The sequence below is a fragment of the Pipistrellus kuhlii genome, unplaced genomic scaffold (genome assembly GCF_014108245.1).
Source record: "Pipistrellus kuhlii isolate mPipKuh1 unplaced genomic scaffold, mPipKuh1.p scaffold_m20_p_6, whole genome shotgun sequence".
Lineage (NCBI taxonomy): Eukaryota > Metazoa > Chordata > Mammalia > Chiroptera > Vespertilionidae > Pipistrellus > Pipistrellus kuhlii.
This window is the reverse complement of record NW_023425562.1, coordinates 44,252,802-44,273,229: the sequence shown is the minus strand read 5'-3', so window position 1 is coordinate 44,273,229 and position 20,428 is coordinate 44,252,802. Positions and strand designations below refer to the sequence as shown.

At 43.1% G+C, this 20,428-nt stretch overlaps 1 protein-coding gene across 3 annotated transcripts in view; it reads left to right on the top strand.

Moving 5' to 3' along the window:
* Positions 1-20,428, top strand: part of TNFRSF11A (TNF receptor superfamily member 11a) — a 50,425-nt gene that overhangs the window by 18,673 nt on the left and 11,324 nt on the right. Inside the window, exons 2-9 of one of the 3 annotated variants that reach the window (XM_036417683.2) lie at positions 2,424-2,505; positions 3,685-3,810; positions 7,760-7,903; positions 11,746-11,839; positions 13,440-13,534; positions 15,369-15,482; positions 16,786-16,838; positions 18,360-19,107. In XM_036417683.2, coding sequence (XP_036273576.1) covers positions 2,424-2,505; positions 3,685-3,810; positions 7,760-7,903; positions 11,746-11,839; positions 13,440-13,534; positions 15,369-15,482; positions 16,786-16,838; positions 18,360-19,107 — 1,456 coding nt within the window. Of the gene's footprint in view, positions 1-2,423; positions 2,506-3,684; positions 3,811-7,759; positions 7,904-11,745; positions 11,840-13,439; positions 13,535-15,368; positions 15,483-16,785; positions 16,839-18,356; positions 19,108-20,428 lie in introns of all 3 variants that reach the window. The other 2 variants (XM_036417681.2, XM_036417685.2) reach the window with 2 other exon arrangements.

The following is a 20,428-nucleotide window of genomic DNA, read 5'->3' as shown; positions in this document are numbered from 1 at the left end:
CGAGATTGTCCACGTGCTCAGCAGGAACCAGAATCTGGAGCCCGGGACACGGCTAGCACCTGTGTGCCTGCACCACTGCTTCAGGGTAGCCCTGTACCGAATTCCCCGAAAAAGAACCTTTCTGCGTATGTTACGCAGCGTGTGCGCTTATCTTACAGAGACTGCTGCAGCTCTCTTGTGGGTCAGACGCCATTGATAACCTTTCTCATCTGAAACACAGCCCAACCACATCGTTATCTCTTTGCCGCTGTCATCAGCACTGCAGCAGGGTTCACAGGCATCCGACCCCACCAATGTGCGCCGACCTCCTTCCCCTCTGCTCCTGCCCTCCCCTGCGCATGCGTGACTGTGCCAGACACAGAAGGGGCACAACAGCCCACAGAGAAACAGGTTCCTCTAAAAGCAAAGAGAAAAGAAACCAGGAAGGAGTGGTGCTGTGATTTCTGGTTCGTTATTCTTCCTACTTCCCACCGGGCTGATGTTTGGTCCTTGAGCCCCTGTCATGTGGTGAAAGCGTGGGGAGCATCTAGTTCATGTTACCCAGTGTCCACAGGCATGTGAGCCAGGCCTAAGGCAGCAAGTCTGGATACAAGCTTTTTGGCTCCAGGAACATGTTTGACTTTCTCATCGACCTCAAAGTAAGCATCCTGGACCCGTCTTCCCTCCTGTAAGCCCTTTGCAGGGCCAGGTGAGGTCACTCAGCCGGCCTGGGGTTCACGGGTGCTCTCTCTATGGAAGTTCCTTCCATAACGGAGGCATTTTGAGGATGTGTAGCTTCTAAACTATGTGATTTCTACACCTTCCATCCACGTACAGAGGAAGTTCCCTGTGTCATTGTGCTCATCTCCCCCCAAGTCCGCTGACGTTCATCCCACGCCACCCACCCCGCTCCACCCCATATGCCGTTTCAGACCTCAGTGCCTCTGTTTGAACTATTCATAATCTCTTAAGTCTTCCTTCCCTCTGTCCCTACCGCCACCTGCCTTTCCCCCATCTGGCCAACTATTATTTATTTATCCTGCAAGGCGAGCTCACTTGTCAGGAGCCTCAGGAAACCTGCCCCAGGCCTCAGGGACGCAGGGGCCCTGGGCTTCCATCAGAGCACACCCAGGGTGTAAGCTCCTGGTGGGCAAGCGTGTACCTTTGGGTCCCAGGGCATCCTTGGTGTCTCTTCAGCTGTCCAGTTTCACTATTAGTTTCCACATGATGGCCTGTCAGCGCGTGCTTTTTTTCTGACACCAAGTAAGCTGAAAAGAGTTTTTATGTGGCACATTGATAAGAATCTGAGTGAATGTACGGGACTTGGCCTTTTGGTTTGTTTTTACTTACAGGGCAGATTTGGAAATTAGCCTTTGTACTAGATCAAACAGAGAGGAAACAGAGACCCAAAAAAGCAGTTCATCAGGGTCCCTCAGCCAGCAGGCGGTCAGGCCTCCTGGCTCCCAGCCCATAGAGCTCCTATCACAGCTTGGTGTCCCACTTTTAATATTCTCTGCATGTTTAACATTTTAAAAGGTTTGCAGAGTTAAACATCTTTTAGAAATCAGAGGTAGCAGAAACCGGTTTGATTCAGTGGATAGAGCATCAGCCTGTGGACTGAAGGGTCCCAGGTTCTATTCTGGTCAAGGGCATGTACCTTGGTTGCAGGCACATCCCCAGTAGGGGGCGTGCAAGAGGCAGCTGATTGCTGACTCTCATTGATCTTTCTCTTTATCTCTCTCCCTTCCTCTCTGTAAAAAATCAATTATATATATATATATATATATATATATATATATATATATATATATATATATATTTTTTTTTTTTAAAGAAAAAGAAATCAGAGGTAGCTTATAAGACCAAATTTGAGATCCCCTTGTGTAATACACAAGGGTGGACAAGAGTAGGTTTATATTGTGAGCACATGAAACAGTTTATCTTGTATTATTAATTAACTGTTTTGTTATTTCCCATGCGAACAACTCTAAGTCTGCTTCTGCCCATCTGTACCTGCTAAGGGACCTCCTATAGTTTATGATCAAAGCTGACTGAGCATGTCATCCATCATGTGACCCACAGACATGGGGCCAATTTCCTATGTGGCTTGTCTAATGCAGTGTTCACACTTCTGCATCCAGTTTGTCAGTTTTCCTTTAATTTCTCATATTGCCATGAGCATAACCAAAATACTTTTACATGTTTAAGTGGATTTTGATGCCAGGATCTGTTTGTTGTGTATATTTTTGGGGAATGGGCTAGAATAGGAAAGTGGCTTTTGGGAGGGGCTAATAACATTACATTGAGCAATCTCAGGATGGCTTGTGGTGTTTTCTCATGTTTTCTTATGTTAATTTGATGATTCATTTTTTTGTTTGTTTGTTTATTTGTTTTATTCAGGAAGAACTTGTGCATAACCTCTGCCTGGTGTCATTTTCTTTCAGGTGACTTTTCAGATCACCCCTCCATGTGCCAGCGAGAGGCACTATGAGCGTTTTGGACGGTGCTGCAACAAATGTGAGCCAGGTCTGTACTTCTGAGCTTCCTTTCACTGTCCTTCAGGAGTAAAAGGGGCTTTTTTTTTTTTTTTTTGCTTTTTTTTTTTTTATATCTAAGGAATGATTTCTATCTGCCATATGAAAAAAGAAATTGGATGCACTTTTTATGGTAATGGCAGGTGGTAATGTCTGTCACTCGGGAGATAAAAAACTTTCTTTTAGAAGATAAAATCACTTAAAAATGAAAAGCAATTTCATAAGCTGCTACTTCATTCATGCTGGAATGCTATTTTTCCAAAACACTATTTCTTGGGAATAAAAGAAGGCATCTAAAAGCATGTTTTAGCACTTTGTGATTCAAACTCTCAAAATAAGAAATTCACCTCTTATTGAAAAGTACCGTCACATTAAAGAACTGGGGAGGAGGAGCCGTACCGGAATTGTTGCTGCTGACATTGCCTACACCGTTACACCTTCTCCCCACACACATGCCTGCCGAGGAGCGAAGGTGGGCTGGTGACAACAACTGCCCCAAACTTGTTCTGCCAGAATGTGGCCACACATCTCTGTAGCCCCAGTGAACTCCCAAGTCCAAGGGGTCCCATGCACTCATTGCTCTGGGGAGGAGACCACCTCTCTGAGGAAAAGGTAGTAAACAAGACCCTCAAGCATGTCAACCTCGCGGCTGGGACATGTGCCCGACGGCCACGAGTTTGACATGCTTGCGTAGATATCTCAGCTACAAATATTTCTTGGATGTGCAGAACCAAGATCCAGTGTGTGTGTGTGTGTGTGTGTGTGTGGTGTGTCCAGATCGACAGGGAACATTCTGAAGATAGGAGGGGAGGGATGAAATGAAACCCCTCATGCTTAGCCCCCAGGGAAGCTCTCCAATTCTACAGCCCCCAGTTTGGAAACCCTTGTTCTTTACCTTACTCAGCAGAGGTTCGGGGTGGAAAGGATGACCTTTCCCATGGAAGAACTAAAAGACGCCGGGACCACAGGCCCAGCAGCCCAGAGAGGCTATTTCATCCAGCCGGGAGCCCGAGGAGCATCCCTGGGAGATGCGGCCCTGTCTCCTGAATCACACTGTCTCTGGGGACTTCCGGGGACCGTGGCCATGTAAATGGTCCAGTAAATTGGTGCATTTTTGCTGTTTTCTTTTTGGGATCTTTCTGATGAGAGTATTTCCCCCTTCTAATTTAAGGAACGTACATGTCTGCCAAATGCACTACTACCTCGGAAAGTGTCTGTCTGCCCTGCGGCAGGGATGAATACTTGGACACCTGGAATGAAGAAGACAAATGCTTGCTGCACAAAGTCTGCGATACAGGTGAGCCCATCATGCCAGCAGGGAGTGGGGATAATGGCGTTTTCAGATCCAGCAGTGCTGTGTCTCTGGGGGACAGAGGAAGGAGTCTGGCCACAGCAGGATGGGCTTCAGCTCCCAGCAGCACCGTGTTCAAATTCCTCTCTGAGAACTTTGATTCTGGACTATGTTTGTGTTGCAGTTTAATCATGGAACACATCTTGGAGTTGACAAAATATTTCCCCAGTGTTTCCATGGGTGTCTTGTTATTTAATCCTCACAAAAACCCCTGTGAGGTAAAATGAACCCATCTTCATTTTAAAGATGAAGAAAATTGAGACTAATAGAGGTCAAATGACTTCAAGGTTATCCAGTGCGAAGCAGGACTCCAAGTCAGGTCTTCCGACTCTCGAGTCTTCTTCCTAAATGATAAATGTCCTATTAACTTGACAGTTTGATCTTTTTATTAGGCTGCTGTGATGTGTGTGCATGTGTGTGTGTGTGCTTTTCCCCTCAAATTTTTAAAAATTATAGTTTATTTTCAGGAATCTGGATCAAAACTTGCCTTTTAAGTCTCAACTTACAGGTTCCTTTCCTTCCTCTTCTTCCCTTCCCCATGCAGTTTACCTGGGAGAAAGCCTGTGGTTGGTCCTGTGGTTCCCACAGCTTAGCTGCTGCTGGTTGCATCACCTTGGTGCTGTTTAGCTTTTTCTTCCGTCTCCTACATTTCTCCCCCCCCCCCAATTAATTTCTTTATTGATTAAGGTATCACATACATTTCTTATAAAGTGGTTGTGAGATCTAGAAGGCTGCTCAGATTCTGATTTGTTTTATTTGTTTTGTTTTTGGTAAAACTCCTTTGTAGTTGGTAAAATGTAGTTATGTCAGGAACCATGTAACAGCTGCTTTTCTCTCTGTATGTGACATTAGCAGCTATTGACAATCACGGCTTCGGTCCATTTTCATTAGGCAACGATCCAGTTCTATCATTCCTTCATTTCTCAGCTGGCTTGCTTTGTAAAGGGAAGTTCCCCTCATCAATGATTCATTACTCTGAAGTACACTATGTATAGGAAAGGCGGAATGAATGCTGCAACTTTACCACTCTTCAAAACAGTGACTTGATCATCCAGCTTTCTCCAAAGGATTTGTATGAATATTGTGAATTCATGAATTTAGACATATCTAGGGTGTCTCAGTCTGCTGCAGTCATTAGTTTTCCTGGTGCTCAGCTCTTCCCACCCCCAGGTGGTCTCACCTTTGGTACAACCCCAGGTATCTTGAAGAGCTCCCTTGCCTCCTGGCTCACGTTGGGACACCTCCTGCCCTGTACTTGGAGCCAGTCATTTCTCCAGGAATTCCTGATCACTTTCTGCAGAACATCTTTTTAAAAAACATATGTATTTTTAATTGATTTTTTACAGAGAGGAAGGAAGAAGTAGAAACATCGATGAGAGAGAAACATTGATCAGCTGCCTCCTGCACACTCCCCACTGGATATGTGCCCGCAACCAAGGTACATGCCCTTGACCAGAATCAAACCTGGGACCCTTGAGTCCACATGCCAATGCTCTATCCACTAAGCCAAACTGGTTAGGGAACATCTTATCTAGAGATCTTGACCTGGTTGCTTTGGAGGGTCATTGGTTCTGGATTGATTCTTACGTGTAGGTTTTTCTCTTTCCCAGTAGAAAGAACTAGGAAATAAATATTTTTCAAAACCATAATTTTCCTAATGTTTTAGAGACAACTGGCAGGTTTTGTTTGGAGAAGATAACATGGAAACTCCACTGAGCAGAAGCATCTGATCAAGTCTGTTTTCTTTCCCACGACTTAGTAATGACCTTGACTCATTGCTGTCTCTTGGAAATGAAGAATCATCTGTCTACGGCCAAAACTGGTTAAAGTGCAAAGCCTGGTTCATTAAGATATTCAAGGATGTGCCAGGCTTACATTCACTTGCATTTGAGTGGGATATTGGAATTAGAATTTTTCAAGGACGCGACAGTGTCCATGTGTGTTCCAGGCATCGTGCGCATGTTTATACACACTGGCCTTGGTGTCGCTGAGCTGGCCTGGGCCTCAGAGCATGGGAAGGAAATGGAGATTTCCCCAGGTTCACCGTGCTTGGGCCCAGGAATGGGAATAAGAAATGTGCCCCTTCCCTCCCCGCATTGCTGGCTGCCACTTAGACAGTTAAGGAGGGACCAGGTTTCTCCGTTTCCTGTCTGTTTCTTTCCCCCATGGAACTCTGTTCTAGTTCAGGCTGTTATAGCAGAAATCCACAGACTGAGTGGCTTAAACAACAAACATTTACATCTTCCAGTTACATCTGGACGCTGGAAGTCTAAGATCAGGGTGCCAGTGTGGCTGGGTTCTTAGTGAGGTTTCAAGACAGCAGTGTTCTTGTTGGGCCCTCACATGGCTGAGAGCAGAGAGAGGAAGCAAACTCTCTGTTGTCTTTCTGATTGAGGGCACCAATCCCATTCTTGAGGGCTCCACCCTCATGACTTAATCACCTTCCGAAGGCCCCACCTCCTAATGCCTTCACATTGAGGGCTAAGAGTTCAATATAGGAATTTTGAGGGGACACAAATATCAGTCCATAACAAACTCCGAGAAGTGTTCAGGACTACATAGCACAAGGGCTGTTTGGACGATCTGGTGAGATGTGTCCTACAGGGTGGAAGAGCTGTTTTAAGTAATGTTACTGTGCTGTGTTGTGTTTTTGTGTAGTTGATTCTCACCATTCAGTGCATTTATGTTCTATACAATCACCACAAACACTGAACTAGCAAATACTGAACTGCCGTTCCCAGGAGAATACAGGTTCCCATGAGCCTTTGGTCACAGGGTTTTTGTCAGCTGATCAACATATAACCTTGTTTTATGTGTGTTTCTGTTTAAGGACACTTTATGTAAGAAATATTTTGACTCGGTAACATTAAACTTACAACCAAGAGCGCTGTAACTAACTCATGCCTGAACCAAGTTTTTCTAACAAATATTTTGTCCATAAGTCACAGTGCAGCCTCCTCAGGCTTAGAAGCGCTAGACAGCGCCTTAGCTCTTGGAGGCCATTTTAAACAGTGAAATCACCAATGAAAAACACAAAAATGCCCCCCCCCCCAAAAAAAAAGACTCTAAAAAGACCACTAAAAGAACACGTTTCCAGTATAAGAGCTGAAATACTAAGGCAGAACGTGTTACCTTATTCACCCTCACCTAGCAGGTACCCAGGGGCTGAAATTCCACCCCCCCCTCCCGTGCTATGATGACACTTTAAGGAGCAGGTGAAACTGCAGATCTGAATCAGTGGCTAATGAGGATCAGCTGTGTGTGAGGCAGTCACCTCGCACAAAGACTGGAGACCCAGGAGATCGGGGTAACAGGAGGGCACTCTGCTGTGAAGTGTGAGGAAAGACAAATGTATTATTATTATTGTGGGAGAGACGAGTTTCCAAGAATGTCTGCACGTCCCACCTCTCTACTCGTGCACTTAGCTAATCGCACAGTGACCCCAGTCTTCGGACTCTGAATCACTGTGGCCCTGCAGAATCTCAGGAGGAACCCGATCTCCAGCAACCCCATTCTTTTAGGTCCTATCGGTCACGGAGGTGAAGGCTATTTATCACGCTTGAATTTACTAAAAATCGAGAGATTATGAAGTCTACTTCGCATTAGTAATCAGTGATCATAAACTTCCAGCTTCCAGCCCTTAGTTTTCCTACTAACACGAATTTTTACTTTTAAAAATAGTAATTTAATTATTAAGAGTGAAACCCCCACTGGGATGTTTCAGCGCCAGCACAGGAAGCTGAGGGTCTCCAATGCTCCTGAAAGCCTCCATGTCCGGGAGGAGGCCTGGCACTGCACTGGGGGAATTGGGATTGGGGGTGGGGGACTGGCTTGGGGTGCATCCCCACCCATGCATCCTCGAACTGCCTCACTGCCCTGCCTCTCTCGCCTGCAGGCAAGGCCCTGGTGGCGGTGGAGCCCGGGAACCGGACGGCCCCGCGGCGCTGCGCCTGCACGGCCGGCTACCACTGGAGCGAGGACTGCGACTGCTGCCGCCGCAACGCCGAGTGCGCGCCCGGCTTCGGCGCCCCGCACCCGGGTACGGGGTTTGCTTCCCGCGTCACCCCCTCTCACCGAGCCTTGCAATCACTTGGAGGCCAAAGCAGGTTCTGAGAGGGCTTCCCTGCGTCATACACGCTCCGGGGAGCCAGGTGGCGCTGGAGGAGCTTGAGGGTCCACAGAGAGCGAAGCCTCAGGTTTGGTTCTAACAAGGACCTTTGAGCGCCTGGCCCACCTGCTGCTCTCAGGGCTCCTCCATCTGCGAAGCTTTATGCTCTCCGCTTAGGACAGAACCCGATAACGCAGGGGTCTTCCAACTATTTAAAAAGAAACAAAAACAAACACACACACACACACACACACACACACACACACACACAAACCCACAAATTTGTGCATCCGCTTAGCAGAGCTTTGAAAAAATATGCACCCCCTAGCATATTTTTAACTTGATAGATCAACATTTTTATTACAAATTTAAAGAGTTGCTAAGGATTTCGCTTCTAGGGAAAGTTAGCAATAGTAACACATTCTAAATTTTTCAGTGGAGTATCAACACCAACACCGTAATCTGTTTTACAATGCACTCATCGCCTCACCTGTGGGAAAGATATAGTTTCTTCCCTTCCTTTGATTTGTATTCATTTCACCTTCCCTGCAGAATTTCATCCTAATGTATTTTTGTGCTTGGAGGGTTTTTGCTAATCACCTTTCATATTCTTTCGTATCCAAAATTATGCACCTATTTGAAATCTTAACTTTAAATTTTTTCTTGTGATTCGGAGTTCTAGGGGTTAAAAACACTTCTTCTGGACCAAATTGTTACTGCAGTTATTACACAATAGGTCAAGAATGAATATATTATATTTTGCTATATTATTTGAAAAGTAAAGTCTTTACAAACTTCAGAGCTATTGGAGGTTTTTTGGTTTTTTGGTCTTCCCCCCCCCAATTAGTTCATATCTTCCAGGTTGAATAAAATTTATTGCTAAAATGCAACAAAATTCAAGATCAATTCTGTTTCCACTAAGTGCTGAGAAACTTGTTCGCATAAATAGCTAAGGAAGGACTCCCTTGACAAGAGTGTCCTCAATCCTATCAGTACTTTCTGAGTGACGTGTCCCAGATCCCACAGTGATGTGACATCAAAGTTGTGCTTAACAATTGCTCAGTTAAGAACTCAACTGTGTCCTTCAGTTTTGTTGAAAGTAAATAACTAGAAATAATCTTTTGAATCAGAAAAGTGTGTCTTAGCGTCACTTACATCCTGATTTCTAGGAAGTATACCAAAGCAGTTTCTTTAAGACATAACAACTTACTAGTATTTATACCCATTAATCTTTCCCTTGGAGGCATTTTTTTTAAACCCAGAATACTTGGACACTGTTAAGAGAATTAAAATATTATTCACTTCAGTATATAATAAAGAAAGTGTCCATCAGAGAATCTAACTGGTACAGTCAATCCTGAGTATCAAATATATCAAGTAAACCAGACAAGCTTTCTCTTAAAAAAAAAGTCTGACTTGCTTTTAAAAAAAATAAGTTTTTTATTTTTCAATTACAGTCAACATACAACATTACATTAGTTTCAGGTGTACAACAGTGACCAGACATTAACATAACTTACAAAGTGATCATCCCCAAGTTGACTTGATTTTTCAGTTTTTAAAATGAATCTCCTTGTGACAGCTGGCTCCCTTCTGAATTCTGATTCTCAGATAGACAAGGCCCAGAGCCTTTCTGCAAGTTTGTCACCTGCATGAAAAAAGGTGCTGTCCCCTTTTCCGCTTTATTCCTGACCGCTGTTCTCTCCGCCTTGCTTCTGTGGGAGTGGGTCATTCTTTGGCAATAGATGGAGGACAGGGGGGATGACATGGGTGAATGAAAATTTGCCTCTTGCCCTACCTTGCACCGTACAGTTGACCCTTGAACAACACAGGTTTGAACTGCATAGGTCTGCTTATATGCAGATTTTAAAAACTTACAGTATTGATCAATACAGTAAGTGTTTATGATTTTTATTTTCTTCACAACATTTTATTTTCTCTAGCTTATTATAAGAATACAGTATATAATACATATAACCTACAAAACACATGTAAATTGTGTATGTTATCAGTAAAGCTTCTAGTCAACAGAAGGCTGTTAATAGTTAAGTTTTGGGGGAGTAAAAGTTATATGTAGATTTTTTACTGCACAGGGGGGTCAAGACCCTTAAACTCCACATTGTTCAAGGGTCCATGGTATCTGAATTGAGAACAAGTCCACCTGGTCCCAGTTACCCTGTTTCTATTGTCACATTTTTGTCCTTAGATAGGGAGGGACAGTACTGAGAGACCCTGAATGCAGGTGCTCTGCCTTCACCAGTATTTCCACTTGTTGCTCCATTCGGCAGCTCAGAGGTTTGGCACCGTCCTAGGACTTGGACTGGGTAAGAGTGTGCCTTCTTACAGGGACAGGGAACCTGCAGGATGCCCCAGGCAGGTCAGTTACAAGGAACAGATGTGGAAGCCCAGTGTAGGGAAATCAATGAACTTTAAGCTCTGCTGCCATGTAGCCCCTTAAGAAGTCTGTTTGTTTTTTAAGGGTTGCTCTTCTAGAGTATGATTATCTTTTTAAAAGCTGTTTGAATTTATATGAGTTGATTAGATGTTAACTGGGCTTTTGTTAATATCATTTTCAGGCAAATCAAATAGATTAAGTGGGGGGAGGTATCCTATTTATTGAGGCAGTTGCAGAAATCAAGAAGATACTTTCCATTTGACCCTGGAAAAAGAACATGTAATTTCTTATTTTAGTGTTTTATTCATCAAAGTAATCACAGAGGTGCTACTAATTTCAAGAGTATTTTGTGGTTTTGGCGCAAGTCAATTGCGTGATCATGATACCACTCGGTAGTCAATGTTCTTTATTGGAATTCCCAAAGGTCTACACATGTCAGCAGCTAATAGACATAGGAAATCTGAGACACTTCCTATTTTAATAATAGAGTTTGCGTGGAATAAGAGAGTGCTGAAGAAAGCTTACTAAGCAGGATCAATTCCTGCTTTCAGTGCTGTGGCTTAAGGCAGGGGTCCAAAATCCATCACGTCACTTGTGTTTGTGTAAATAGTCTTATTGGAACACAGCCACATCCCACATCCCTTTTTTTTTTTTTTTTTTAACACATTGCCTATGAATGCTTTCATGCTATAAGTATTTGTAGCAGAGGCCAGAAGGCCTGCAAAAGATATTTACCATGGGTCTTTTATAAAAAAAAGTTTGCTACCAGCCCCTGGTTTCATAGAAAGAGAACTGTAGGAGTTGTGTGTGGTTTTTTTTTTTTGTTTTTTTTTTTTTTTTTTTTTTTTTTTTTTTTTTTTTTGTGTGTGTGTGTGTGTGTGTGTGTGTGTGTGTGTGTTTAAAAAAACTTGTCACTCCCATGCTTGAACTGGTGAGATTAGGCTGGTCAGAGAGGTCAGGTCAAGAACTTGTTCTTACAAGCAGTAAGAGGACTGCCACTCTCAAGGTTAATGTAAGTCCAAAGGCTGAAAGGGGAGATCAGGCAGGTGCTTGGTTAAAGCAAGTAGACAGCAGGCTCCCCGGCTAGGAAACAGTATTAGTGACCAGGACAGTGGCCCTCAACAGCAAAGGGTCAGGACCTAACTCAGATACTGGCATTAGTGGCCTGACACAGGGTTATCTTGAAAATAATAACCCTGAACCTACGGCTGGCCTGGAGGGCCCTCTAAAGCCTGTGGAGGCTGAAGCAATGAGCCACAGGCAGGGAGGGCAGGGACGGGTGGGGAGGTGTGAGGCAGAGGGACCACCATCCTGGCTGATATCTAAGTGTCCTTGTTTGGCTTTGTTTTTTCTGTTTGTCCTTTTGTTTTTTTGACAGTGCAGCTCAACAAAGACACGGTGTGCGAGCCCTGCCTTGTAGGCTATTTCTCCGACGCCTTTTCTTCCACAGAAAAATGCAAACCCTGGACCAAGTAAGTGACCATGAAGAAGCCCAGGCAGTGTGCAGATTTTAAGCAACTCAACCTTCCCGGGTTGGACACAGAGTGTTTGAGTTTGGTGAGGCTTCCCCTCGAAGGCACATTCAGAATGGGAAAAGCCTGTCAGTTCAGTGTGGGCAACATAAACCCGTCCAACCAGCCTTCAACCTGGTGTGGCAGACACAAGCCTTACTTTGTAGATTCAGTTCGGCTCAGTCTTCGACTTAGCGTTTCAGCCTCCTTTTCTGACTTTATGTAGTTGAAAATGATTGATGACACTTGTTACCATTCACTCACGACCTCCCTTACACACACACTTCTCCCAACACCACTGCTTTATTGTCCAGAGATGTGTGTATGTGCATAAAGAAGCCTCCTGTTTACGTAAATGTTCGTATACTGTAAACACCATGAGATTTTTTTCACATAATATATCTTGAAGGAAGCTCATTCCATATTAGTTCACTTAGATCTTCATGGCTTTTTATAGATATGTAAGACTTCATTGTAGAGATGATGTGCCATAACTAAGTTGGTAAGTTTCCTAGTGATAGTCATTTAGGTTGTTTTTCAATCTTGTGCAGTAATTAATTGTTTTGAATGAATCACCTCGTATATACTATTGTACTTCACACTTATGTTAGTATATCTATAGTGGAACCTGGGTCCTTTCGTTGCATAATGATTCTTTCAGTTCCCAATATATGAATTCTCATTGAATATTTATTTTCTAATCCATTTATCCAAGTTTTATGTTGAGAAGGTTTTCAGTGTTTAGAACTTTTTAATGTTTCTATTATTTTTTAAAATATATTTTATTGCTTTTTTTTTACAGAGAGAAAGGGAGAGAAATAGAGAGCCAGAAACATCGATGAGAGAGAAACATCGATCAGCTGCTTCCTGCAAACCTCCTACTGGGGATGTGCCTGCAACCAAGGTACATGCCCTTGACCGGAATTGAACCTAAGACCTTTCAGTCCACAGGCTGACGCTGTACCCACTGAACCAAACCGGTTATGGCTGTGTTTTGAACTTCTAAAGAGTATTCATCAAAAGTTTATTACTTAAAAAAAAAAAGTTTATCACTTAGTGTCCAGCCAGTGTTGCTCAGTGGTTGAGCATCAGTCCATGTGCCAAGAGGGTACTGGTTTGATTCCCAGTCAGGCATATGCCCAGTTTTTAGGCTCCATCCTCAGAAGGGAGTGTGCAGGAGGCAGTCAATTGATGTCTCTCTCTCATCAACCTTTTTATCTCTCTCTTTCTCTTTCTCCCACTCTCTCTAAAACCAATGAGGACATTTTTTTTTTTTAAGTTTATCCCCTGGCAATTGAAACATTAGAATCTTCTGTACTACAGACATCAATCTACTGTTACTCTGAGGGTAGTTCTTAGAAAACACTGGCAGCATTCACTTTTGCTCATTCATTTGTCTTCCTGCAAGATGTGTGGACAGGCACTGGGGATCCAAATGTCCAGAAAGACCTGGGTTCTTCTCCTGAAGGAGCTAGCAGTCTAGTGGATTAGAGCCTTTTGTATATATTTTTTAAAAACAAGAATATAAAATGGAAGCATTTAACTCCCTTTGCCCCCACAGCTGTACCAGTCTTGGACAGATGGAAGCACAGCATGGGACCGATAAATCAGACGTGGTCTGTAGTTATTCTCTGACGTTTACAGAACTACCCAATGGTATGTTTATTTTTTTTCCTTTTTATTGAATTTATTGGGGTGACACTGGTTAACAAAATTACACAGGTTTCAGGTGCACAATTCCACAACACATCATCTGTACAATGTATTATTGTGTGTTCTCTATCCCAAGTCAAGTATCACCATTTATCCCCCTTTACCCTCTTCTATTCCCCTCCCCAAATGCTATGCTTAAAACCAGATGTGCCCCGATCTAGTCAGCTCTTATAGATTTTCCCCAGATTACCTGCCATATCCGGAGGGCTCATCTCTCCCTTTCCATCTCATCCCATCCATGGTTAGGTTAGTATTTCATTTTTGTCAGTATGTTTATTCTAGATATGTTGTTTACGTGATAATATTTTATTCTGGAATGGAGAACTAATAATGTATCTATATATATAAAAACAAGAAAAGAAAACTGAGCTGAAAACATAAATTAATATGCCCAAATATGCCCTAACTGGTTTGGCTCAGTGGATAGAGTGTTGGCTTGTGGACTGAAAGGTCCCAGGTTTGATTCCAGTTAGGGGCATGTGCCTTGGTTGTGGGCATATCTCCAGTAGAGGGTATGCAGGAGGCAGATGATCGATGCTTCTCTCTCATTGATATTTCTAGCTCTCTATCCCTCTCCCTTCCTCTCTGTAAAAAATCAATGATATCTATCTATCTATCTATCTATCTATATATATATATATATCTATATATCTATAGATATATATATATTTTTTTTTTTAAATGCCCAAATATAGTAGGCTGGTGGTGGTCACAGTTTTGGTTACCAATCAGAGTTAGCAACTTGTTAGATTATAGCTATCATTTATAGATCAAATTAATCTTGAGTATATTGTTAAAGAGTAATAGAAAGTGATAGTTAATGGTGGCTGCTGGTTTTGCAGGTGAGTGAGACAGTTGGAGGTGAGTCCAGATATCACAGCACATAAGATGGCATACGTGTAAAGAAGACCTTTCTAATGAGGCAAGAGGACCTGGGCCACAGAAGAACAGGGTTAATGAACTTTGATTAAGAAAATTGAGAGTTTAGTCTTGACATTTGGGGAGACAGAAGTTGGTGATTGAAGATGCCAGCATTAAGGTTCTGGATATGGAGCTACCCAGACAGACCAGCATTTTTAAAAGACAATTTTTTGAAGATAATACTAAAAATAACCAAAGGAATAAAAATGACAACTCTGGCCAAAACCGGTTTGACTCAGTGGATAGAGCATCGGCCTGCGGACTGAAGGGTCCCGGGTTCGATTCCAGTCAAGGGCATGTACCTTGGTTGCGGGGACATACCCAGTAGGGGGTGTGCAAGAGGCAGCTGATCCATGTTTCTCTCTCATCGATGTTTCTAACTCTCTATCCCTCTCCCTTCTTCTCTGTGAAAAATCAATAAAATATATATTTTAAAAAAAATGACAACTCTGGTGCCATGTGGTTATTTGGAAAGAGGTATGATAAGGGGCTTCCTTTTGCCTAGTAGGCTGGTCTCTTGGAGAGACTGAAGTGTCCATAGGTGAGCAAAGATGGAGCTGAATGGCCTGGTAAACAGGATTTGAGTTGTTCTGAAGTAGAAGCATTTTATGATGGTCCTGGACTGGCCTCACTGGAGTGACATTGGACAGTGGGACCTGGCCACATTGGTGACTCCGCTCTTTGGAACAAGAGTGCTCCATGACAAACCTGCAATCAGGGATGGGGCCTTCATATTTCTCTTATTCCATACCAGCATCCTTGATTCTAGGCCCTGATGTAAAGGGTTTTGTTTTTGAGCTTAGAGATGAAAATGAAATCACTTTTAATACCATTTTTCAATATTTTTCTGATACAGAGCCCCAGATTTTCTTGCCCAGTTTGATCATCCTGCTTCTCTTCGTATCTGTGGCATTAGTCGCTGCTGTCATCTCTGGTGTTTACTACAGGAAAAAAGGGAAAGCACTAACAGGTATGGTGTCTATGGGGGATTTAGAAAATGAATCTTAAAAATTGATATATGCTTTGCAAGATGTGTATGTTGCCTATTGACTACATCCAGCAATCTGCTTAAAGTAAGTGCCTTGAGGTGGTTGTGCTTAAACTAAGATCAAACACCCTTTATACCTAATTCATTGTTCTCTGGCAAAACAAATAAAATCCATTGTGTTTATTTATGTATAAGTAAGCACAAATAATATCCTAGGAGAAAGATTGTCATAGTAGTTATGATTATTATCTTTGTGCACAAATATTTTGGCACCATTTGTAATTGTCTACAAAAAAAGTTGCAATTTTCCTTTTATTTGGGGTACCTTTATTTTTATGTAATTTTATAATAATGGAATAATGATGATGATGATGATGATGACAGCAATAACTGACACTGCAGTATGTATTTTACATGTACTAACTAAATCTCCCCAACAGCACTAGGAAGTAGGCACTGTTATTTCCCTGGTTTCATCGTAAGGAAACTGAGGCTCAGAGAAGTTAAAAAAAAAAACTGGGCAAGGCCACATCTTAGGTGCCATTAACTATGATTATGACTTGATTATCTTCTTATGGAGAATTGACAACCCATGAATTCAAGCATAGGTGGAATAAAATTTTATCTTTGCATGATATAATTTCATAGTTTTTCTTTTTTAACTCATGGATTTGACTTTTTAAATCTTATCATGTCTATTTTAAAAAGTTGCCAAGGACATAATTTATATATACCACAGAATCTATTCTTCTCTTCTGAGAAGCAACAGAGTATAGTGGGAAAAGATTTCGGGTCTGCTGGAACTCAGTGGGGTCTGCCGCAGCCTTCCAACATGCACCCGACTTTTGTTGTACGTATATTTGAGCTGGTTCACTGGAAAGTCAGTCTCCTAGACCCACGTTGTCTCCTTTTCCCACAATGCCCAGCCTAGACCCTTGTAGTCAAAGACTAATTGCTAAGGGTCTGAGAGTGTCTGTCATCCTAGCAGCAGCTCTGGTACCCTTAAATGTGCCCGAAGGTATTTAATGGATGGGACATTAATATATCATATTTGGCTTTGTATGGATCACAAAGTTTTGTTTTTGATGGAGCAGGATGGGTAAGATGTCTTAATAGTATTTAAAATGTTGATTTTCTTTTGAACGTTTTCACTCTCAAGAAGTCTCTCTGAAAAACTTACAGAGGATTATGTATAAAGATAATATGGAAATGACATAGTACTCAGTGATATTGAATTAGAAATAGGAAGCAATATGAAGATCTTATCTTTGCTTTGTTTTTCTAGCTAATTTGTGGCGCTGGGTCAACGAGACATGTGGCCACCTAAGTGGAAATAAGGTAAATTTAAAAGTGTTAAGTGCTCCTCATAGTACTTTTAACAATTAGGCTGAGATAGTTCTTAGTCAAATATTAAGCCCCATTGTGCTAAGAGGAACTTTCTTGAGAGGAAAGTTCCTCTTAGCACAAGTTCCCCTGTGGGGATCAGCCCCGAATCCCAGGGCTGATCCCCACAGAATAACCCAAAGCCCAGGTCAGTACTCTTCCTAAATGCTTCTTTCTTTGTATTGCATTCCATTTCTGTCACCTCTGTGTACAGATATTAATCATATTCTCTTTAGTGTCTTTCATAATTGCCTAGATTCCAGACGAAAAGAACTTCCATTTTCTTTTACTTTGTAGTTAGTTATTTTGATAACTATTAATTTTGATATCATTTCAAAATTACAGAGAAGCAGTGAGAATAGTACAAAGAACTTCCACATACCCTATTCTCAGGTCTACCAGTTGTTTAAACATATTGCTATATTATTTGTGCTCTCTTTTTAAAAAATATTTTTTTTATTGATTTCAGAGAGGAAGGGAGAAGGAGAGAGAGAGATAGAAACATCAAAGATGAGGGAGAATTATTGATCGGCTGCCTCCTGCACAATCCACATTGGGGACTGAGCCTGCAACTGGGGCATATTCCCTGATGGGGAATTAAACTGTGAGCTCCTGATTCATAGGTTAACACTCAACCACTGAGCAATACTGGCCGGGCTTTGCTATCTATGTGTGTATCTCTGTATCTATATGGTATTTTTTTTTCTTGAACCATTTTAGAGTGAATTGTGCTTCAGTATCTTAAACACCTCACTGGGAATTTCTTAAGAATAAGGACTTTTTTTTTTTATATAACCAGAGTTAATTTATCAAAATCAAGAAATTCAATAGTGGTACAATACTATTATCAAACCCACACTTGATATTGAAACTTCACTAGTTATCTCACTATGTCCTTTAGATCTGTTTTCTTAGGTATAAAAATGTATACATTTTAAACCACGACGAGCTCATACTGATTTCTCCAGTCCCAGCAGCACTTTCTGATCTTTCCTTGTTCCTTGAATCATGTTTTCTCCAACAGCAGGAAACCTGCCTCCTATTATTCTCAATTCCAGAATACATAGAAAGTACTTTCAATTACTAACCCCCATCACAACAAAAAAACAGAGCGACTGACTTTGAGTTCAGTATTTCCTTAGAGGGTTTTGTGTTTTGTTTTGTTGTTTCATTTAGATTGAGAGTCTATAGTCTAAATTCCGTGTTGTGGAGTCATCTGGGTTGACTCCTGCCCTTGTTTAAATAGGAACATGCTATTCATGTGAAATGCAGTCAGATTTCACTGGTGGCTGGCTGCATCCTATGCTAGGGGTCTTCCCCACTATGTCATTTTAAAGAACACGGATTGCTACCTAGTGAGTGTTCCACCTGTACTTTGACGGTGGAAACGAACCCCAGTTTCGGCAGCGTTTAGCGGGGAACCCTGTTCTCATAGTTGAGTATCCATCCTCCTGCCTCCCCAATGTCGCCCAGCAGGAACCCTCAGGGAGCAGCTTTGGCCGCACTCCTCTGGAAGCCTCCAGCCAGCGGGGACTCTGCGACGGGGTCTTACTGCTGACCCTGGAGGAGAAGCTGTTCTCGGAAGACCTGTGCTGCCAGGTGGGAGCGGGGGCCTGCGGGGACGCCCAGGCAGAAGACACCAGGATGCTCACCTTGGTCAGCGAGGTGGAGGGCGACTCCTTCAAGCAGATTCCCACGGAAGACGAGTACGTGGACCGGCCGCCCCACCCCCCAGGCTCCTTACTGCGCCTCGCTGGGCCGGGAAGCAGATGCTCACCCCCTTTCCCGGAGCCCCTGGAGGTGGGGGAGGATGACAGTCTAAGCCAGGCCTTCACTGGAACGGAGAGCTTGCCGGATGCTGAAAGCTGCCATGTAGCCGCCGAGCCCCCGTGCAGGACCGATTGGATGCCCGTGGCCTCCGAAAAGTACTTGCAAAGGGAAGTGGAGGGCGGCCACTGTCCCCACTGGGCGGCCTCCACTCCAGCAGATAGCTGCACAGGCTGCGGGAGCCCTTCTAGGGAGGACCGGGAACCCTTTTTGGATTCCCTCAAAAGTGGACCCTTGCCCCAGTGCGCCTACGGCATGGGCCTTCCGCCTGAAGAAGCAGCTGAAGAGGCGGAGGGCGGAGGCCAGCCCTGGGAGCAGGCTGATGGGCAGCCTCCCAGATCCAGCAGGGCAGGTCCTGGGGCTGGAAGCCCCTCCAGTGAGCAGCCGCCTGCATCCGGTAAGTGGCTCTCTTGGTCTCTCCCTTCTAAGCAAAAAGGCCTGTTCATGGTATGGGGCTTGGGGGTGAGTGTCACCGGTCCTTCAGGGAGAAGCAGAGCCGACATGGGAAAAAGTCAGCTCTCCCATTTTCTTTGTGAAGACTGAGAGTATTCACAAGATGGGTTGTGTTTCACGCCGGGGGTTGTCTTGTGAACTGTGCCACTGTCCTATGACTTCCTGCTGTCTCTGCATGTCTACAAGTCTCTTGTGTGCTCCGGCCTCTCATGATAGGATTAGACCTCAAAGTCCAGCATTGACACCCCCCCCCCCCCCCTTCCCAAAGTCAACATTGACCTCAGGCCTGGCTGACAGCGAGGCATTCCCTCAGATTTTTAGTTCTGCTGTTGTAATTTAAAGCAACCTAGGTCTCAATTCACCTCCCACAGAAGCTCTTATGAATTTCAGGAGAACAAACAAAATTGTGTAGTTAATCCTTCATTAATTAATATTTATTGAGAGTAGCTTGTTGGTTCTATACCAGGTTAACAAAGCAGTAAAGTGTTGTTGTTTTTTTGTTTTTTTGTTTTTTAACGCTTTCTGTGAGAAATTCTGTAAACCACCACATATAATATATTGATGGCAGCTGGAGAATACTTTTACAATTAAAAATCATTATAGAGATTTATTATGCACATTTACTGCACCACTGTTTGAGCATGAATAAACCCAATTATATTAAAAGTTTTTGTTTTTTTCTTGAGGGAAAAACACCCTCTGTCTTATTATGTAGTTACAAGGAATCACACTGCGTGGTGAGGGCTCCCTCTCACTCAACATGTGTGTGAGGGTGAGAATAGGGAGTGTCAGGGATCTCTTTGAGAATCTTCTGGAAGCTATAGACACTCTCCAGAAAAATGAATATATGAATATATACTATTTAAGGGGCTGCACAGAATCCTCTGACCCTGTTCCCTCAAGCCTCTCCCCCTCCCCCCAAAAAAATAGCCTGTCCATGGACTACCTTGATCCTGGGCTGTTTTTTCTTTTGCTTTCCGACCCCTTTATTTATTATACTACAAGTGGTGCTAGCAGCGGGTCCTGGAATTATTTCGTTACCCTGGATAGTTCAATCCCTGCCCTAAACACAGAGACCATGCTGATGATGCCCTGGCTTATTTGGGAGAAAAGTGTACTTGAATCTGCTTTCTAAGTATGTGGTTTTGCTACAACTACATAAATTCACTGTGTAAACTCTATATCAATTCTCAGTCAGTCCCTGAGGAGGGCTATTTTTCAAAGAACCGATGTGTTTCTCCTTCAGAACACCTCCACAGTTTTTA